Raw genomic sequence first — 19,959 nt, forward strand, 5'->3', positions numbered from 1 at the left:
GAGGAGGAGGAAGGCAGGCAGGCAGGCAGGCAGGAGGAGGGAATCAGGCATCCCAGGCCCGCCTCCCACGGTCCCTCCTCCCGGACGTGCCGGGACAGCCGCGGTCCCCCCGAGTGGCGCTCCCGAGCCCGGCCAGGCTTCGCCGCTGCCTTCCCGACCCCGCGCTGGGAGCGAGGACCGCCCGAAGGTGCCCCAGGATCGCCCCGGGAGCAGCGCAGACCCCTCGGCTCGGATTCCCCGCTGCCGCCAGCCCCGGCCGTGCCGGAGGAGCCCCGCGGGGACCGCTCCGGGTCACCATGTCCCGCGGGGGCAGCCGCTGGCCGCTTCTCCTCCTGCTGATCACCTGCCTGATGGCCGGGCCGGCGCTGAGCCAGGAGTGTTCGGCGGAGAAGGTGGAGAATTCCATCATCGATATCAACTTGTCCCTGCCCCGCGGCGTCCGGGGCGCGGAGCCGCTGCGCGTCCCCGGCGCGGGTGCGTGTGTCCGCGCCTGCTGCTCGGGGCACCGGCTCGCAGGTAACCTCGGCATCCTTCTCCTCTGCTGCCTGCCCGGGAGAATGATTCTGGAGTTTGGGCTCGGAGAACATCAGGTGCTGATGTTTCTCCGTATTCAGCGCGGAATTTATCCTCGCAGGGTAAATTCAGGATGCGCTTGGTCCAGCTTGCGGCTGCTGCTTTCTTTTGCCACTAGATGTTAGATCTTAATGCAACACCCCGTAGTGTGCAGGGAAATAGTTGCATCACAAAAACAGCGTTACTTTTAGGTGTTAAAATCTCCCAAATCCCAAACCCCGAAAGGGCATAAGCTGTGTTTACTAGATGCACTAAAAGCAGCTGACATTTTGCGCTGTATTTAATTTTAGCCAAGAATGAGAGTGCTCACCCTTCTCTGAGACAGCTGATTTGAGTCAAGTTCTTGGAGCAGTAGGAGGTAGAGTAAAAGTAGAAATGACAGTGGTGAAGGTGACCCCCCTGAAGCAGGAACTAGCCAAGCGATTCCTGGGATGTAATAAGGAAAAAGATCTAAATAGTTTTCTTCCCCGTGATATATAGAGGAGCTTTTCAGACTTATCAGGATTTGTAAGTGAGAAATGGTTGTATAAAGTGGTGCCAGTGTGGTATGGGTGAGGGGAGGACAAAAGATTAGACTCACAGTTTCCCCAACTTTATTTGTACAGGAAGAGGAAGGTGTGACCTTCCATATTTTGGCCCTGGGCCATTCTTCTGCAGTCCTTGGTTGTTTTTCCTGTAGGAATGATATGTGTTAGTAGTTTTCCTCTCACTCACATGAGCAAAAGTTAACAAACCAGATCTCATTACCACACTGCTATAAAAGTTCTTATTGCTGAAACAGGTATTTACTTTGTTTTGCAGGAGACAAGAAGTGTAATTTGATTATTTTTTATGCTGCAAGAACAAATACACATCCAAACTGCTACTTGTTTCACTGTCCTAGCACTGAGGCTTGTCCAATGAAACCTGCAGCAGGACTTGTGAGCTACAAGATAACTACAGGTAAATAATAGTGAGAGCCATCAGCCCCCACAGCAGATGACTTTTGCACCTGCGAACTTTCAGTAGTGACCAGGAACTGTTCAGGGGTTGTATTTGTAGTAAAGTGTTCTAAGCCAAGCATTATGATTTGAAAATACTGTTCTTTTTTGTTGTGGAGGATGGATGGGCTGGTGTGTGGTGAGCTCCTTTGTGGGCCCAGCTTCCCACTTGGAATAATGTCCCCTTATAATACTCCTTCACATTAGGGTCAGAAATCCTCATAATTTGTCCTTGCTTAAGACAAAAATAAGATGCTTCTGTCTAGATGTAGTCAAGAAGGAAAATTTCCTGTACATAATGCTGAAAAGTGTCACAAAAGCCGATGGAAACACCATGCCCTTGTAGCCAGCTGTGTATTTAAAGAACCCATGCTACAATGATGAATAACTGGCAATAATAAAAAATAATCATTATTTTCTGGTTTCAGTTAGGGAACCTGAAGTGCAGAAGCAAACTTAAACTCAGAGCTTTATGGCAAGTGGGCTGCACACTCAGGATTTTCTTGCTCTCTGGCCGATGCTGTGGTGTTTTTAACAGCAAGACCTACCTGTTGATTGATGTTGACCTGCACCAGACCTGTTTGAACAGCTCAGATAAGAAACTGATAATTAAACTATCCTGCCATGGTGGTTTCTGTATGGCTGCTTGAGAGACCAAACTTTTGCTGAAAAAGAGAACTTTTCCAAGAGGAACATGTATGATATATAAAAAGATTAATTATGTAATGTTACCGAGTATTTTTTGTGCAAGCACAAAATCCCACAGGAATCACACAAAAGCAATGTGCAACAAATGAACTGCATTTCTGTAAAATTGTTACTGTAATTACACTTTCCTCCAGCTCTTTCTCCCCTAGAAGAACATTGGAGTTTCAAAGAAAGAAACAAGAAATACAGTCATGCTTGTGCTTTTGTTCAGCATGTAGTGCAATGCTGAGTGAACAACTTGATTGCATTTAACACTTCTTTTTCATTTGGGAGATTTGATCTTCTGTGAGCATTTAATTGTGGAAAGATTATGCTAGCTTGTTTAATGTTCCTGAGAAGTTTTCAAAGGTAGCACCTGAGCAGTGTCAGTAGCAACAAATGTTTCAAACTTTGTTCTTTCATATGAGAATCTGTGTGTGGTTACATGGAAAACCAAGCTAAAAGGGGGAAAGATACTTCTTTAATTATTTCAATTCCAGTGCAGTTAACAAACCTTTTTGTTCCAATATTAAAAAGAGATGACTGAGAGTCAGAACTACTTGAGAGCATGTTCTGTGCAGCAGCTGAATCATTATCATGAATATATAATATATATTTCTATATTTTTATAGATATAATTATATATATATAAAATATGAATTGGCAATTAGCCTGTCTTTCCAAGAGCTCATGCTCAGCCAAATACTTTCTATAATACCTGTACATCAGGTAAATACTGTAAAAGAAATGCTGTAAAATAAGGTAGCTTTTAGGATTATTATTTGTATGGTATTTCTGCACAGAACACTGTTATGTGACAGCGTTTATGACGTAGAATTTAAATGTCACTGTGCATATTTTAAAGAAAGGAAGTTTCATTAGTCATTATCTCTTAGAGCCCCCTAACAAAAATGTTTCTAAAAATTACAAATAGAGTATGCCTACACTAGTCAAAAATAGATTTAATAACTAAATACCAGTATTTCTGTTTCCAGACATCCATGGCTCAGAGGATGAACCCATCAAAACTGGGAACTTTTCTTCAAATGAATATTCTCTGCCTTCAGACCCTGAAACCTTTATTTCTCCCAGTCAGAATCACACTGCCAGTGTGCAGCAATCTGTCTTTCATCAGGCATCTGAACTCCTGAACCACATAGACAAGCATTTGGACAGCATGGAACTTCATACAGTTTTTCCTGAATCTCCAAGAGCAAAACAATCTGAGAGCTCAGACCCCATCTTAAGGCAGAAAATTATTCTGCCACCAAACCTCCCTTCTGCTGTTCCAGCTGGAAACCCCACTGCTTCATTCCCCACCACTGTCCAGCCAGGTGCTCCTGAAACCAGCAGTGCTTCTCTTACTCCTCTGCTGACAAGTTCTGCCCAGCTGGAGCCTCCTACAACCCCTCTGCATCCTGGTGCTGCTAAACCAAAGACAACCCACCCCACCACAGCTGCCTCTCTGCCTGCTGCAGCCACTGCAGCTGAACCTGGTGTCCCCGACACCAGAGTCACTGTCACTCCTGTTCTTCCAGCCAAGCCCACAAATTCTGCTTCTACTTCTACAACCAAGCAGGTGACCACAAATTCCAGATTTTCTACCACCCCATCAGGGCTGAGGACTCCAGCCATGGCTCCTGACCCAACAATTGTCATTTCCAATGATACCAGCCAAGTGACCCTCCTCTCTTTTCCAGGTTTTGTTCTGTCCAGTGATTCCCCCGCATCTTCCCAAAATGACCTTCAGGGTTATGACCCACCTGACTCAGAAAGCTCCCTGTCAGAAGGTGTTCTGAGAGGGAAAGGTGTCTTTCATATAGGGGAAAAAAGCAGCCTTGTAGCAGCTTTGTTTTTTGGGGTGATGTTCTTGTTGCTAGTTATTGTGCTGACAGGGAAGAAAATACATGAATCTCTTCAGAAGAGGCATTACACCAGGCTGGATTACTTGATCAATGGAATGTATGCTGATGTCTGACCCGGAGAGGAAATACAATTTTGAGGAGCATCTCTCACTTTTGAGAGGAGAACTCTGAAATGGAACAGTAGATGTTGAAATCTCAGAAGAGGATGGATTCCTTTTTTGGGCTCTAATGGGAAAGCAGGAGACAGGAGATGGGTTTGGTGGTGAGAAGGAATGCTGTGTCTGTGCTGAGCTATAATGTCTGTCATTTTTGATTTATTACTAAATCCTGAGAGTAAACATTTAAATCCAAGTTAAGCTAAGAAGGTCTTATATTTAAGGAGAAAAAGCATTTCATGAGCTTAATCTGTACTGTGACAAGATTAGTGAAATTGAAGAACACCTAATAAATTCAGTACCTGTGCAGCACATGGGTGTTTTCAGTGCTATTTGCACCAAATGCCAGTGATTGCCTGGCAATCCTATTTACCCTATTTGTAGCTTTAAAGGAATACTTAGTAATAGAGCTTTGCATTCAAATGGGTTTAGGTACAAACAGGAAAAAAATGTATTACATATGGCATAATTTAATTTTCCTTATCTAAACATAGTTTATGGTTATATACATATCTTTAGAGTTCTTCGTCATATGTAACAGGTATCCTTAAAACTACATACTGCAAATGTGAGTGGTCTCAAAGCACACCCTCTTCACTTCTAGTGTCCCCTTCTTGTGACTGATAATAAGCACAGCTGCATAATAACAGTTGTCTTGATATTCGAGTTTTTTCCAACCTAAACAACTGTATAATTTTATAATTTTATAATTTTATCTTGACTCTTCAACAAGGAGAGTAAATGGGAGCATCTACTGCCACACAATTTCCAGTTCATGTTATATAAATTTCCCTTCGTGTACAGTCAGTCTAAGCCTGGTTTTAGAATGAAAAGCTGGATTTCAAAGTGTTCATGTCAGGTGGCATAATCAACAACAAATGTCACAGCAGAGAAGGAAGGGTGCCTCATGCAAGGAAACAATTCTACTACAAAATGTGAAATTTGACTCACATCCAAGAGATTCTTAGATCTGTCAAGCTTAGTGTGGTGGGAGGCAGGTGTGATCCAAAAAATGGCCTCAAGGCAAGTTTTCTGAAAGCTCTAAATAACTAAATGCAGAAAATTCTCTGAAAATTCCATTATTCAGAGATCAAAGAAAAGTCAGTGTTCCTTGTGTCAAGAACTTGAATTCTTACTATATGGAGGCTGCAAATTGCTTTATGGATATAAAACCAGCTGGTCTGCTACACTGTTTAAGTCTGACAATGGTTAAAAGAAAAGTAGTCTGGATAACCTCTTAAAAGTGAACAAAATTACAGAAGAAATGTACCCGAAATTTATCAACTGTGCTTTGTTTAACCTTTTCTCTCTTCTCTTCTCTTCTCTTCTCTTCTCTTCTCTTCTCTTCTCTTCTCTTCTCTTCTCTTCTCTTCTCTTCTCTTCTCTTCTCTTCTCTTTCTCCCTTTCCCTTTCCCTTTTTTCTTTTTTCTTTTTTTTTTAGTAGCTATTTTCAGAGGTTTCTGGTCAAGAAGCATAACAAGGAGGAACATTTTTGGGAAGTGAGTTTACCCAATGATGAGTCCTAGGCCTAGCTATAAAAATGCAGATGCAGATCTGAGGTTGACCATAATTTTCTCTCATAAGAACTGCAACCTTCACGAGAACCTTTCTATGTTGCTGGTGCCATCACAACACTTTAATGCAGGAGAGGTGCTGAGAACAACGCCTGAATGTTCACTGTGCATTTCTGCTGCAATAAATAACTCGTTGGATGAAAAGGTGGTTGGTATTAATTGACACGGTTACAGTACAATAGCAAAATATTCAAGAGAAATCATCAGATGTATCTCAGGGCTGTTCAGAGCACAGGTCATGTACTCAGCTGGAGAGGGGAATTTCACAAGGACAGGTAGTGATAGGACAAAGGGGAATAGCTTTAAAAGAGAGAAGGTTTAGATTAGATATTGAGAAGAAATTCTTCCCTGTGAGGGTGGTGAGGCCCTGGCACAGGTTGCCCAGAGGAGTTGTGGCTGCTCCATCCCTGGAAGTGTCCAAGGTCAGGTTGGACAGGGCTCTGAGCAACCTGGGCTAGTGGAAGGTGTCCCTGCCCATGGCCAAGGCTTGGAATGAGCTGATCCTTAAGATCCCTTCCAACCTAAACCACTCTGGGATTATTCAGTGTGGCCCATGTCAGTAGGAGCTGCCCTCCAGCCCAATCAGCAGTGCATGCCCAGCACGGGGAATGGCAGTGGTGCCTTGGAAGGCTGACCTGAAACAAAGACTGGTCAGAGGTAGAGAATAAAGTAGGTATTTATTGAAAGACCTCCAGGACCCACCTTGGGCAGGACGAGAGCCTGACCAAGGCTGCACCCAGGGTCCACTACGAATAGTCACACAAAAGGGCTGACTGGTCACAAGATCTTACTTTTTTATAAGTTTTGGTCCATTTGCACATTGGGGTTTAATTGTCCAGTTCCAGTTCCAGGTTGTGAGGTCCCATCCTTCTTGTTCCTCCCTTCAGCTCACCCTTGTTTGTGTTGTTGGGCTTGAAAGTTGTCCTTGGTCTTGAGCAGGAAAAGGATTTGTTTTGTCTCCCTGCTCTGTGAAGAGAGCTTACTAACACTTAATATGAGGCTCAGAACTGCACCCCTAGGCAGCCCAGAATCTGCAAATATGAAAGCCAAAGCTTAAGGCATCAGCAGAGGTAAAGCTCAGAGGCGCTCAAGCACCATGGCTCATTTGGTGAGGATGCTGACCTCAGTGGCCTTTCACAACATTTGAGTAAAACAAACAACTTTAGAAGTTGTTACATGAAAGATCTTTTCTTATGTTTGAATAAAGAAAACAAGGTGTTAGGCAGGTGTACTGAAACACTTTTTAAGAATTATTTTTCCCATGCATTTGTCAGGTTGGATTAAGAATTAACAGGGAATTAATTGATAGCTGACCAGTTTGGATATTTCTGGAGGGGCCTTTACAAGCTGTGTTTGAACGCTAGAGGGCAACAACAGTTTATTAAATAGAATTGACAAGTTACGAGGATTTTTGATTATTTAAAAAAGTTTTAATTAGTTTGGGTTTTTTTAAACTTCCCAAACTATGGCTATTTCATCGCAAAAAGGTTTTAAAGGAAAGTTTTTTGTTTATTGGAAGGGTCTGGGTGAATGATTATATACACACATTTTTAAAACTTTTCACAGTATCATATAATGTAGAAGATAACAAACCTAAGCATATTCTCTATTTTATTAACATTGAATCAGGTTGCATTATTAGTCATGTATTGGCATTTCCAGTTAACAGAGACAGAGAGAGATTTCCCAGCATCATTCTTTTGACTATGATGCTTTATTACATGCATTTTTGGAGCTTATTTATTTGCCTGGATAATGCTCTTGTATCATAAATCAAAAAGGAGCGAGAGACAAAATAACTAAAAAAAAATCCATCCAATTTGTTGTGCTTTCCAACGCTGAAACTTCTGTGCACTTTTCTGTTTTTCCACTGACATCCCCTGTGGTCTTCACTGTGCACCACACATGGAACTTGGATCATTAATCACCACGCTGTGATGACAAGCCTCACATTGGGGTGGCTCTTTCTGAAGGTAACCAGTTCTGTTATGGCAGGAGGCCAAAAGCTGATTGACTTTTGTCACCTGGAGAGTGTCATAAATTCTGTAGCTGTTGGTTTTCATGTTATTGCTTTATAGTGCTGAGCAAACATAAGGTGTGTAAATATAGACTGCCATGAGCAAAACTGTCTTGTGGTATTGTACAGTAAAGCAAATAGCCCAAATTTTATAACCACTGCAAACAATCATAAAGAAATAAATTGTAGATTTATTTGAGAAGGGTGCAAAAGTCCCTGTCTCAAAGGGCTGCAAACTCAGCATGGTGTGTTCTCTGCAAATAGTGCTTCAGATCATTTTAACTCCTGTAGGAGTAGGAAATGCTTATACTCAGGGTTATTTCAAGTAAATTACAACCAACTAACAAAACCCAACAAATAAACAAGTAAATAAAGCTACCCCCAAAAAAAAGAGAATTACATGAGAAGGCAGTTTCAAAACTGGATCTTGTTTTCCTGCCTCCTGCAAAACAATCTTAGTGGATTTGAATCTGATGACATGCTTTGATCCTTCCATCCTGATAAAAATGTGGAGTTTACAGTGCCAGTGCTGCAGTCAGCAGTTCCCACACAGGATCCCATCATATACAGGGCTATACTTTTGTAGACTTTTTTTCTGTCACCCTCCTGAAATGGGCCTAGACAGCTGTGCTCTCCCTGTGCATTACTCATCCTCTCATACAGGTAATAAATATACTTCTCTACATTCCTGTTCATTGATAGTTGTGGGATAGCTGCAGCCCCTCATCCTTGAAGTCTTGCACATCCTTCAGGAGTGTACATGGTGTTCCCAGAGGCTTTCCCAGTGTCTGGATTGGTATGTCCCCTGAAGGGCTAAGATATATTGAACATTCTTCTTCCTCTTCAGAAAGCCTACACTCAATCTCACAGTCTAAATTTGCTTTTTTCCCTTTACATCTCTACACTTCTTGAGGATGCAAAGCATAAAACAGCTACTCTTTGTCACCTTTGTGTTAGGTATTATAAACAATGTGTTAAAGTATTTTTAAGTTTCAGTACAACTATGTTGGATCACTCTTTCCTGTATATTGTCTCACTTAAAAAAAAAAAAAAAAAGGCCTGAAGGTCATGCATTAACTTCTCTTCTGTTTTTCTCTTACTCTTCTCCTTCCATCCTGTAAAATGTCATTTTCATAAGTGTCAAGAGTTTAGATTTGCCATGTTCAAGCTGTTCTGATCCCTTTTCTTTTTGGTTCAGTTTGTTTTAATAGAAAATTGACGAAGAAAATTGACAATTCCATCATACCAATAACATCCAGGAGCAGTAATCAGATAATTTGTGCACTCTGTATTTTCTCAAAGAAATTTAACAAGCAGCTAACATCCAGAACAACTGGCTAAACCATAAGTGCTGTGAAGGTGGTGGAAACCTGTCGCTAGAGGACACAAAAAGAAGGACACTCACCCATGAGGCTGAGAGCAAGAAAAAGAACTTTATTTTAGGATTCAGGGTCTAAATAGAGTTTGGACTTTGACCAGCAACTTGGGGGACCTCTCCTACCTCTCCGACCCCACTGGTCAAACCAGCAGTCCATCAATTTGTCCTTCCCCCTGGAAGGAATGTATTTACAAAACATCACTCTTCGTTTATCTTACAATTCATGAGAAATCTCCAGTAGAAATGTGAAAACATCAGAAGGCTGAAAAATCAGGGTGACAGAAACCCCCTCACTATGACACAGATCTCCTATAGGCTTGCCTGCTCTTTAAGTAGCTCCTGAGTAAATTTTTTCTGTTTGCTTTTATGATGGAGCTTTTTTTCCCTACCCTGAAACCCAAGTTCCACTGATGTTACTGAAATACTTGTGTGTAAGTATTTGGATCCTACAAGCAAGGGCTTTTTTGATCCTCCAAGTAAAGGATCCAGGTTAGTTTGGGTCCTCAGAATAAACTGTGAAAGAGATGATCCCTTTACTACAGTGATTATGTGTCTTTGTCAGTGCAGCTCCCATTGGTGTCAGCAGGAGGTCTTCCAGCACATATTTTTAAGTCAAGTCCTCCCACTTAGAGGCTCATTAACTGTTCAAAACAATTGCCTTGCAGGATGACAGAACATCTCAGCCCAGGGGTAAAAATTCTGAAAGGATCTGTAGAACATTTTCCCCGGCTGCTTCTCATTATTTAACTATGACAATGTTGTCTTTCTTTGGTTCCAGGGCATGAAATAAGGAGTTCAAATATTTTTCCACCATGTGATAACTCAGGCAGTACTTCCAGAAAGACTCCAGATTTGGCACACACTGTATGGGCTTATACAACTAAAGCCAGCATCAGTTGGAATCAGCTCTTGGTTTAGCCAAAGCTGACTCATTTTACCCTCTTTTCCTGGAAAAAAAAAAAAAAAAAGTTTTTAGTTCTCCCATGTAGTGCCGAGGAGTCTGCTGTAGTCTCTGGGGTGCACTGGGTAAAAGCAACAGGTGCCTAAACCAGAAATGTCCATCAGAAATTCAACAAGGCCAAGTGTCTGCAAACATTTTTGTCTCCTACCTTTAACTGGTTTAGGTCTGTGGTTCCCATTGTTTTGGGTTTTTTACTATGGTGACTGGAACACCTTTTCCTACGCTAAATTATTTATTGCTACAGTGTACCTTAGGCCACACCTATCCTAGCTGTTTCCTCCTGTGAAAGTGTCAGGATTCTTAAACCACAAATGAACTTAAATCATAGTTCCTTTCAACATGTAGACCTTTGGTTATCTTGAAAGAAAAAGTGTTTAGGGAAAATAGCACTTTAAATGTATTGCTCAAAAAAAAAATTCTTAATATGCCAAGATTAAATGGGGATTTTGCTCTGTGTAAGCCCTTTTCAAATTGTTGTAAAGGTATTAGATTTTTCACAATTGCAATAAGGAAAAAAAATTAGTAGAAGTTGCATTAACTGCAAAGCTCTGACACTGAAAAAGGCATTGGAAGGAGCTTTATGAGTCAGGGCTATTTAGACACAATTCCCTGATTTTATGCAAAGATCCATGTGACCAAATACTGTCTTTGTGGGTTTGACTGAGGAGAGGGTAGAAAAAGGAAGGATGAGGAATGGATTGGGTAGCCTTACTCTAATCACTGTTTCTTCTTGAGAGGAGAAAATATAATCTAATTATTCCAAAATAGAATATTATCATCTTTCAATAATATTTTCATAGGAGCCACTACTTTTAAAATAAATATATTCGGGGACTGGGTCTGACTTTCTCTGAGTTTTCCTTTGTCATTTACCTACATTCAGTTGCCAGCTGTATTGGAAGGGTATTTCTTGAAATCTACACTGCAAGAAAATTATTCAAAGAACTAATGAAAATGGAAAGGCAGTGAATGGCACTTCAGCCCTACATAATTGCCTCTTCCATCCCCCATCATGTGAAGAATGAGTTACAGGCCATAAACCACAGAAACCTTTATAAATGCAGCCAGGGCAGGCTTAAGGACCCACATGCATTCCTGCTGTAACAGGCAATGCCTTGTGATTAGTTGATTTAAAGTTTTTTATTTTTTTTTTTAAAGGTAATTTTGTTCCTTGAAGTTTAGTCATGCAAGATCAATCTCTAGGGCATTCACAATAACTTTTATGATACTGACATAAACTGGATATCGTCTTTCATGCCATTTTTTCAGACTCAAAACTTTTCCCACAGTGAAATATAAAATTTGTCAAACTCATGAATAATACTTCTGAATTGTCAGAGGCATTCCTCTTCCTCTGAGAAACCCTGGCTAATGGTAGTTTAATGAAAATATTACCAAGAATGTGCCTTCATCTTTGTTTTCAATAATTCATTTATTCATCAATTAAGAGGATAACGAAGATTTGGGTTTTCCTTGAAATAATAAATTGTTCCACCATCTTGCATTTGTGTGGCCTTACCTGACAAATCTTGTAGAAGGGGAGCACTTAATAAAACAACACAGACACTAAACCTATAGATTAACCATTAGAGGGCAACCTTTCCTGCTCTGAGGAGCTCAGTGTGCTTTTCCAGCCTATTTTGAGAACTTGACTACAGCTCATAAAAACAACACCCCTGAAGAGATACCAGGTTGATGCTCCACACCCATATTCTTGAGGTTGCTTAGTGTCTTTACTGAGCTGCAGACTAATTTGTATATGAACATAAAAATAAAGATATTAATATCAACACAAATATAATATGAATGTGGCTATAAATATGAAATACAAATAGAAAATATAAATATGATTCTTCCTTATGAAGAGGGATGGATGTCTTTGCTTGCCATAAACTACACTCTATTTTAGGGTACTTTAGCCCAAAAGTGGGTACTGCAGGTGGCAAATGAGGTCTTCCCTACACACACACACATTGTGTCACACCATAAGACACACACACAAAAATGAAAAACTGTTGTAGGAAAGATTGCTAATTATTGTGACACAGTGACTTACCTTTCCTGACCACAGGCATAAATTCTAGTCACTAATCCCTGTGACTAAAAGAGTGCAAAAAAATGTACAGGGCTTTAGCAGTAACTAATTTTTAAACTTCAAAGGCTGCAGTGCAAAGCAGAATTGTTAAATATTATGCATATTGCAAAATGCTGAAGGGGTTTGAAAGAGGGTTGAAAAGGAAATATTCTTAAATTGTTGTTGCTTAAAAGGCACGCACGTTATGGTTAATAGAGCCCAGATACTGACTGGTTTTGAAAAGCTGAGCAAGCTAAAACAAAATAGTGTTTTGGTGTCTGTCAGCCTGAAATGTGAGCTCTTTTAAAAGGATGTTTTCGCTGTATCAACATAGCATTAAAGCACTTTACAAATTTCAGAACAGTAACTTTCTCAAATGACATTTTTATAATATGGCTTTGAAATGTAGCCACGGCTAAATATTCGTCAGGAAAGTCTTGGACTTGCCCTGTGGTCTGGTGGGCAGTGCCAAATTAAAATCAGAATCCTGCATGGTTCACACTCAAAAACATGACCGCTGAAGGAATGTATCCTCAGGCAGTGCTGTTTTCAACTCCCTGGGAGATGGGAGAGGAGAAAAGAGGTAGTAGGTAGACAGCCTGACCTCGAATGCACCACCAGCAGGAGTCCAAACGCTCCTCCAAAGTCAGAAAGAAAATGCCCAAGCCTTCCAGGTCATCTCATTTCATATTTCCCTGTGGGGATATTGCTGAATTTTTGTTAGACTAGCTTGCCTGTAAGGGCTGCTGAACTCAAGCACCTTCTCCTCTGTGAAGTTTTTGTTATAAGGATTTTTTTATTTTTTTTTAGCCACAAAGAAACGCAGTTCTCATCCAGGCAGCCTCTTCTGGTACAGAAGATGGGAAAGAAAGGATGGGTATATGGGGGGGAGGGGAGAGTTGGAGGGAATAATAAAATAGTATTGAAATGCAAGGAGAAAAGGCAACTCCATATGTGATAAAAAGGGGGATTTGATGGGCTATTTCATGGGAAAATTGCCCCAGAATCAGTGGAAATGCTAATTTTTGCTGTGATTTGACTGTGGTGATAGTAATGGCAAAACCAAGTTAGGTTTGATGCCTGGAGAAAATTGCTGGACTAGAGAGATGACTCTCTGTTCAAGGAAATCTGCTTGTAAGGCACCTATATCCAGTTCATATGGTATGGGAAGAAAAATGAGAGGAAAAGTATGGATGCTTGTGATTGAACTTCAAGAAGGAAAACATGATCACTGAGGGGGGTGATTCTGCTCTCATGAGAGCCCACCTGGAGTCCTGCATCTTGCTCTGGGGCCCCCCACATGGGAGGGATGGGGACCTGAGGGATGCAGAGGCAAGGAACAAAGATGAGCACAGGGCTGGAGCAGCTCTGCCACAAAAACAGGCTGAGAGAGTTGGGGTGGTTCAGCCTGGAGGAGAGGAGGCTTCAAGCCTTCTGAAGGGGGATAACAGATGGAGAGGGGCTTTTCACAAGGACATTAGTGACAGGGCGAGGGAGAATGGCTTCCATCTGAAAGAGGGCAAATATAAAGAATAAATTCTTTATTAGTCTATGATCTGGTCTTCTGTTCATTGAAGAAGGAACATCGTGGTGAACCCATTGCATTCTTGGAATAGGATAAACTGTGTCAGGCGTTTCTTTCACAATTTTTAGAACTGACTTTGTCTTGAGGAAGAGTTGGATGAAACATTTTTTTCTTTATTAACTGTATGACCTAAGGAATGTGGCAAGATGATGACAATGAAGTCACAAATCAGAGTGTCCTATTTTATTCTATGAAATGGTTGTAACAGGCATCATTGGATGGCAACATTACGTCCCATTTCCCTGTGCTGCAGACTTTCCTGCTGGGGGCATGAAGACTTGAGCTTGAGTTTCATTATGAAACCCTGTCCCTTTTGAAATCAGTGAGAACTTTACCATCGCCTTCAGAGGGACCTTGTTGAAACATTCAGTGAGAAAGCTAATTATGATAGTGGCTTCTGTGATGTGGGCAGCCACAAAATCATTTGCTGAGCATCCGTCTTCTTCTAACAGCTTTTGCTCATTAGGGCCTTTGGTTCTGGTTCTAGAGAAGATCCCTTTGACTCCACTTGAACTCGGGGCACAGTTCAAAAGCAGAGTGACTTTGGCAATGGCTGCTGGTTTCATGAGCTGCAGCTGCTGTCCCTTGCTGACCTGGGGGCTGACACAACTGCTTGTGAAGCTGGGCCACCAACTAAACCAGGGAATTTACTCAAGTTTTAAAATAACCCCATGAAAGCTCTTGTGTCATTGAGCCACCATCCAAGTTCAGAGGTAAGGGGAAAGCTGTCCAGGGTTTCTCAGCCTCAGCTGGATTGGAGACAGCAAACCAAGGTTTCTCTTTCTAAAGTGAATGAAAATAACTGTGACCAACAAGGGGAGCTTCTTATTAAAATAAAAGAGGCATTCCCTCTCCACTCAAATAAAGGAACATAATAATCTCAGACAAATCACGTTGGAGGCTTTTTTTGTGTGTGCTAATCTTGCCCCCTTTTTTTACTTTGTAACAGCTTCTGCTATAGAGTTAATTCTACATGTATGAATTAGAAGTAAAGCTGACAGACATTTAGGAGATAGACTTGGTCTTGAATCCTAAGCACTGAAGGGGAAAAGGGTTCAAAAAAGGCCATTTTTGTAGGGGGTAGTGATCAATGGCTCAGAGCCCTTATGTATCTCAGTGACTAGTGGTGTCCCTTAGGAGTCCATATTGGACCAGCGTTCTTTAAATATCTCCATTTATAACACAGATGAAGGGATCGAGTTTCTTTTTGTACTCTCTGTCTTTACTATTAGAAAACTGTTGTTTTCTAATCTCATCTCTGTTTCCCAGCCCATGATTGTTGCCTCCAATTCTCCTCTCCATCCTGCTGCAAAGGGGAGTGGGGGTCTGGGGGAGTGAGTTTGGAGAGTCTTGGTGGGAGCACTAAATTGGGGAGCACCATTCCCAAACCATGACAGTGACATAACTGGGGCCTCCCAGTACCTGCAGGGAGCCTACAGGAAAGATGGAGAGAGACTATTTACAAGGACAGGTAGTGATAGGTCAAGGGGGGATGGATTCAAACTGAAACAGGGCAGATGTAAGTCAAATATCAAGAAAAAAATCTTCTTTATGAGGGTGGTGAGGCCCTGGCACAGGTTGCCCAGAGAAGCTGTGGCTGCCCCATCCCTGGAAGTGTCCAAGGCCAGGCTGGACTTGAGAGCAACCTGGGATAGTGAAAGGTATTCCTGCCCATGGCAGGGGGTTGGAACTGGATGTTCTTTAAGGCCCTTTCCAATCCAAACCATTCTATGATTCTGTGATTTTATGATACTTGGGCTGGAATAGACAGAGGAGGATTCTAGGCAGGCTGTGGGGATTCTAGGCAAGCTGTGAGCTGAGGGAGGTGAAGCCAATAATCATTAACTGTCTCAGAGGAAATCCAAGCAGGAAAGGGTTTGAATTACAGAAAAATGGCAAAATGCACCAGCGTGAGGGGTGACAGCAAAGATGTGTTCAAAAGTTAAAAATAAAACCAGTCAGCTTGGACAGCAGGGAAGATGTCTTTAAGAGTCAGAGCAACCAGGCAGGGGATCAGGCTCCCAAGGGAGACAGTCAAGACACCAGAGTGTTTCCAGCAGAAACAGATAAGATGTGAGAGGAAATGGCACGTGGAGAAAGGTGTTTTTGTGAATGCAGGGGTGCAGGCTTGAGGTTTTCCTCAGCTGTGCACTGTATGATGAAGATGCAAAGAATTCATTTCAGATCTGCCATACTTCTCAAGAGGTCAATAACAGACTGTGCAATGCTACAGGGATGGGAAAAGTATAAAGAAACACTATGAGGGGGAAAAAAACCCTAACCCCAAATCAACCACAATCTCGTTTTCCTTTTTGATTCCAATTAAACAGTGAAAATAAGTATAAAAGTGTGCTCCTCTTGCCTGCTCCTGCAAAATCAAGTGACAGACAAGGGCTGGGTGCAGGTTCTCTCTTCTCCAGGGTACATTTTTGTATGGCAAGTCTGCCCATCCATTATCCACGTAGATCTTTCTTGAGTTTGCTGATACTCCCACCTCACAGTACAGTCACAGAGGAGGCTATTTCACCCAGCAGACAGTCAAGAACAAAATTCTGTAACATAGACCTGGCCTCAGGCAGATGTTGCTGTTGAGCTGAGTTGTTTACATTCTCACAATCTATTTTTGCAACCTTGAAGGTCGGAAATATACTTCATTTAAAAAAAAAAAAAAAAAAAAAAAAACACCAAAACACACGCACACCAAAAAAACCACTGTTTTCTTCTATTTTTCACATTTTTCAGCAGTAAAAGCTGACTCTGATAATACCACACGACACCAGGAGCCCTTTAGAGCCAGCCTACAATGCCCAGGCCTTTAATCTGGCCCAGATGTTATCTCCTCTACTGTAACAACAAGAAAAAGCTATGAAAATACATGTTGAACAGATATAAAGCTAAAAGTTAAACATTCCAGCGAGTTTCTAATAATCCTGAAAATAATGCAGATTTTGGAATGTAAGTACCTCAAATGTTGCCCTGAGATGTTCTGCTTCATATTATTATTCTACTCACCAGCTGTCACATTCTGTGAGGGAGGGAGAACCTGATGTGGACGTCTAGACTTAATGAAAACGTTTAGTCGAGCTGAAATCATGAAGTAGGTTTTTCTCATCTGGAGAAAAAATGCAAGAAAATCTGCGTTTTACATTGTTTATCAGGAACCAACAAAGAAAGCTGAGGAGGGAAGTTTGGTTTTTAGTTGAGGGTGTACAAAATCTCAACTTTTGAGTTAAGAGGATGGCATGTTTACCCGAATGGGAAAAGCCTGTTTAAACACAGCACATTACTAAACACAGCATTATTGATAACACTGCTTTAAGCAGCACAAACCCAGCCCTCACATTTAGTTTAGAAAGGGGGACAATAACACAGATCACCCCCTAAAAGCGCTGGGAAGCAAATCACAACATCATTAATTACATCAGCCGGGCAGCGATTGCTGCTGATAAGGGACGCCTCAGCTCTGGGAAAGGCCGGGATTTATTGCTCTTCAATCTGCACGCTGGAGGAACGGACCATAACTTCATTTTGGGCGATGCTCCGGTGCTACAGCCCGTTCTGGGAGCGGGATCAGGACCGGGATGGGGATCAGGACCGGGACCGGAGCCTTTGTGCCGCCGCCACAGCTCCTGTGGCAGAAAGTAGTCCCGTCCTCCCGGGCCGGGCCGGGCCGCAGCGCAGCCGGCGGAGGGGGCCAGGGAGGCGAAGTAGTCCCGCTGGAATGCGGCCGCCCCCCACCTCGCCCCCAGCCCCGCTGGCCTTCCTGCCCTCAGGGAGCCCTTCCCTGGGCCGCTCTGCCCGCCCGGGGGCTCTGCCCGCCCGCCTGTGGGGCCTGTGGGGCTGTGCGCGATCCCGGCCCTCCCCGAAGGGAGCGGCGCTGAGGGGCGGGCGCTGCGCCGGGAGCCGGCCGGGCACGGCGCGGGAGGAGGAGGAGGAGGAGGGCTGTATCCCTGCGCCTGTGCGCGCCCGGCGGAGGCGGAGGGTGGATGGGGGAAGGACCGCGGCGCTGGCGCTGAGGAGGAGGAGGAGGCAGCCGGGCATGGAGGGCAGCGCCCGCTCCCGCGGCGGCACGCCGGGCACGGCGGCCTGCTAGGGACCGGCCAGGGGGGATCTCCGCGGCCGCCCTTCCCCGCCTCAGACCTCCCACCCCCCCGTTTTCCCTTCCCTTCCCTTCCCCGCCCGCCTGGAAGCATGAACTGGCAGCGGAGGTGCTGCTCCCCGCCGCCGCCGCCTCCTCCCCGCCGGTGAGAGCGAGGAGGGAGGCAGGGAAGGAAGATGGGGGCCGTCCTGCGCAGCCTGCTCGCCTGCAGTTTTTGTTCCCTGATGCGAGGTGAGCGGGGCGGGAGGGGCAGAGGGGGGAAAGTTGCCGGGGTGGTGGTGGCGGTGGCGGGCGAGGGGCCATGTTTGGGCGTGCGGGAGGGGAGCGGCGAGGCCTGGCTGCCGGCGGGGCCCGGCGCGGGGGCAGCGCTCCCTCCTTCCCTCCTTCTTTCCTTCTTTCTTTCCCTCCTTCCCTCCTTTCCTCCCTCGCTCTCTCCCGGCCGCCGCCTCCTCTCCCCGGCTCCTCACCAACTTCCCGAGCAGCCCGCCCTGCCAGCGGCCACCGAGCCGCCCCATTGTTGTTTTCAAGTTTTTTTTTCTCTCCTTTTTTTTTTTAAGGATCTCTCTAAACTATCCCTCCGTGTCTCTCTGCCCCCCCCGCAATCCGTGGGCAGAGCTCGGCCCCGGCGGTGTCAGGCTGGTCCTGCCGTGCCCATCATCGCCGGGCTGGTCCCGTTTTCCCCCCCCGGGAATTTCCCCCGGGATGCACCGAGCCTGTCCCAGGGAGCAGCCAGGGCTCCTCTCTCAGCTGGGCTGGGACTTGAGAGAAGTTTGTTTTTCCTCCGGTGAAGCACCGCGGATGTTCCTGCCGCTTTAAAGGAGCAGTCGAGTGCCTTGCCGAGGGGATTTTGATTCTGCTCCCCGACTCCCGACAAAATTTCTTGTCTTGCAGGGCACAATCTGAAACAAACCTGTTTTTTTTTTTTAGTTTTTTTAATGCTCTAAACTTAACTGCAGTAACTATTATCTGTGTTCTGGGAAGTCTTTCTGGGAAGAAATCGCCTGTGGTGCTTGCATACGTAATTTTTCTGTTTACTTGATTTTTTTTCATACTAGATAGGCAAGAGATTAATTGCTAACAGTTAATCAACCACGTTTTGATTTGGGGAGTTCATCCCCATTCATGTTTTGATGAAAGTTAGTCTAAAGGTGGTGTAGGTTGAAGTAACTGCTGAGTCTCCAGTTGCTCAGTAATCTGCAAAACAAAGATTTTCATCTCATCCATAGCCTTTTTTTTTTTTTTTTCACCCTGTGCATCTGTTTGCCATATTGTATCCTGTTTGCAGAGATACAAATATACTTATTTAAATGGCATGTGTAATTTTTCATACTTAGGTTGTGGCAGTTAAACCCCAAATTTTAAAGTTAAGTTGGCTCTGGAGTATAGGGAGAAACTGTTTCCTGATTAGTTTATTTTAATAAGTAACAATCATACCCGTTCTTAATATACCATGTGTTTGGCTTTAATTTGATGTTCAGTCTAGTTAAATGACAGCACAGAAATAGTCATTGTATGTGATGTCACATAATATTGTTACAGTAATTTCTGCAAATTAATCTCAAAATAGTGGTGTGTGCTTTTCCAAATTTTTGTATACTTCATGCTTAATGGGATACTTTGAGGAGGCATTCAGTTTATAAATCATATGGCTGTCATTTCTTTTCTCATCTCTCACCTCTGTCTATTGCCAAGGACATTTGTATCCAAACAGAATTTCTGTTTCTTCTGTGTTCGTGGTGCCCTGCTGTTTGATTGCCTACCTGAAGTTGTAATCCTCTGTTTGTGACACAACTGTAATTTTCCTACTGGCTAATTGTTACTTTAGACAGAGATAAACAGCAGGAGCAGCTGCACCGTGAAGAAACAAAAATCAGATTTTAATGCATACATCCTCCCTAATAAACAGCATCTATGCAAGTAGAGGAGGTTCAAGTAAGATGTGTTGAGTTCAGAAGAGGTGTCAGCAGTTCCTTAATGAGGCAGAGGCAGTGCCAGCATGAGCATGAATAAG

At 43.4% G+C, this 19,959-nt stretch overlaps 2 protein-coding genes across 3 annotated transcripts in view; both read left to right on the forward strand.

The window, feature by feature from the left end:
- MANSC1 (MANSC domain containing 1) lies at positions 1–5,988 on the forward strand. Its single transcript, XM_083860458.1, has 3 exons — positions 1–516; positions 1,375–1,515; positions 3,236–5,988. The coding sequence occupies exons 1-3, from the start codon at positions 297–299 to the stop codon at positions 4,216–4,218; spliced, it is 1,344 nt and encodes a 447-aa protein (XP_083716584.1). The 5' UTR covers positions 1–296; the 3' UTR covers positions 4,219–5,988.
- Positions 5,989–18,090: 12,102 nt separating this feature from the next.
- The window catches only part of LRP6 (LDL receptor related protein 6), a 111,653-nt gene continuing 109,784 nt past the window's right edge, over positions 18,091–19,959 (forward strand). The window contains exon 1 of one of the 2 annotated variants that reach the window (XM_083859189.1): positions 18,091–18,179. In XM_083859189.1, coding sequence (XP_083715315.1) covers positions 18,125–18,179 — 55 coding nt within the window. In that variant the 5' untranslated portion in view covers positions 18,091–18,124. The remainder of the gene's footprint in view (positions 18,180–19,959) is intronic. The other variant, XM_083859188.1, reaches the window with a different exon arrangement.

The sequence above is a fragment of the Zosterops lateralis genome (assembly GCF_965231275.1).
Source record: "Zosterops lateralis genome assembly, chromosome: 4".
NCBI classification, from domain to species: Eukaryota; Metazoa; Chordata; class Aves; order Passeriformes; family Zosteropidae; genus Zosterops; species Zosterops lateralis.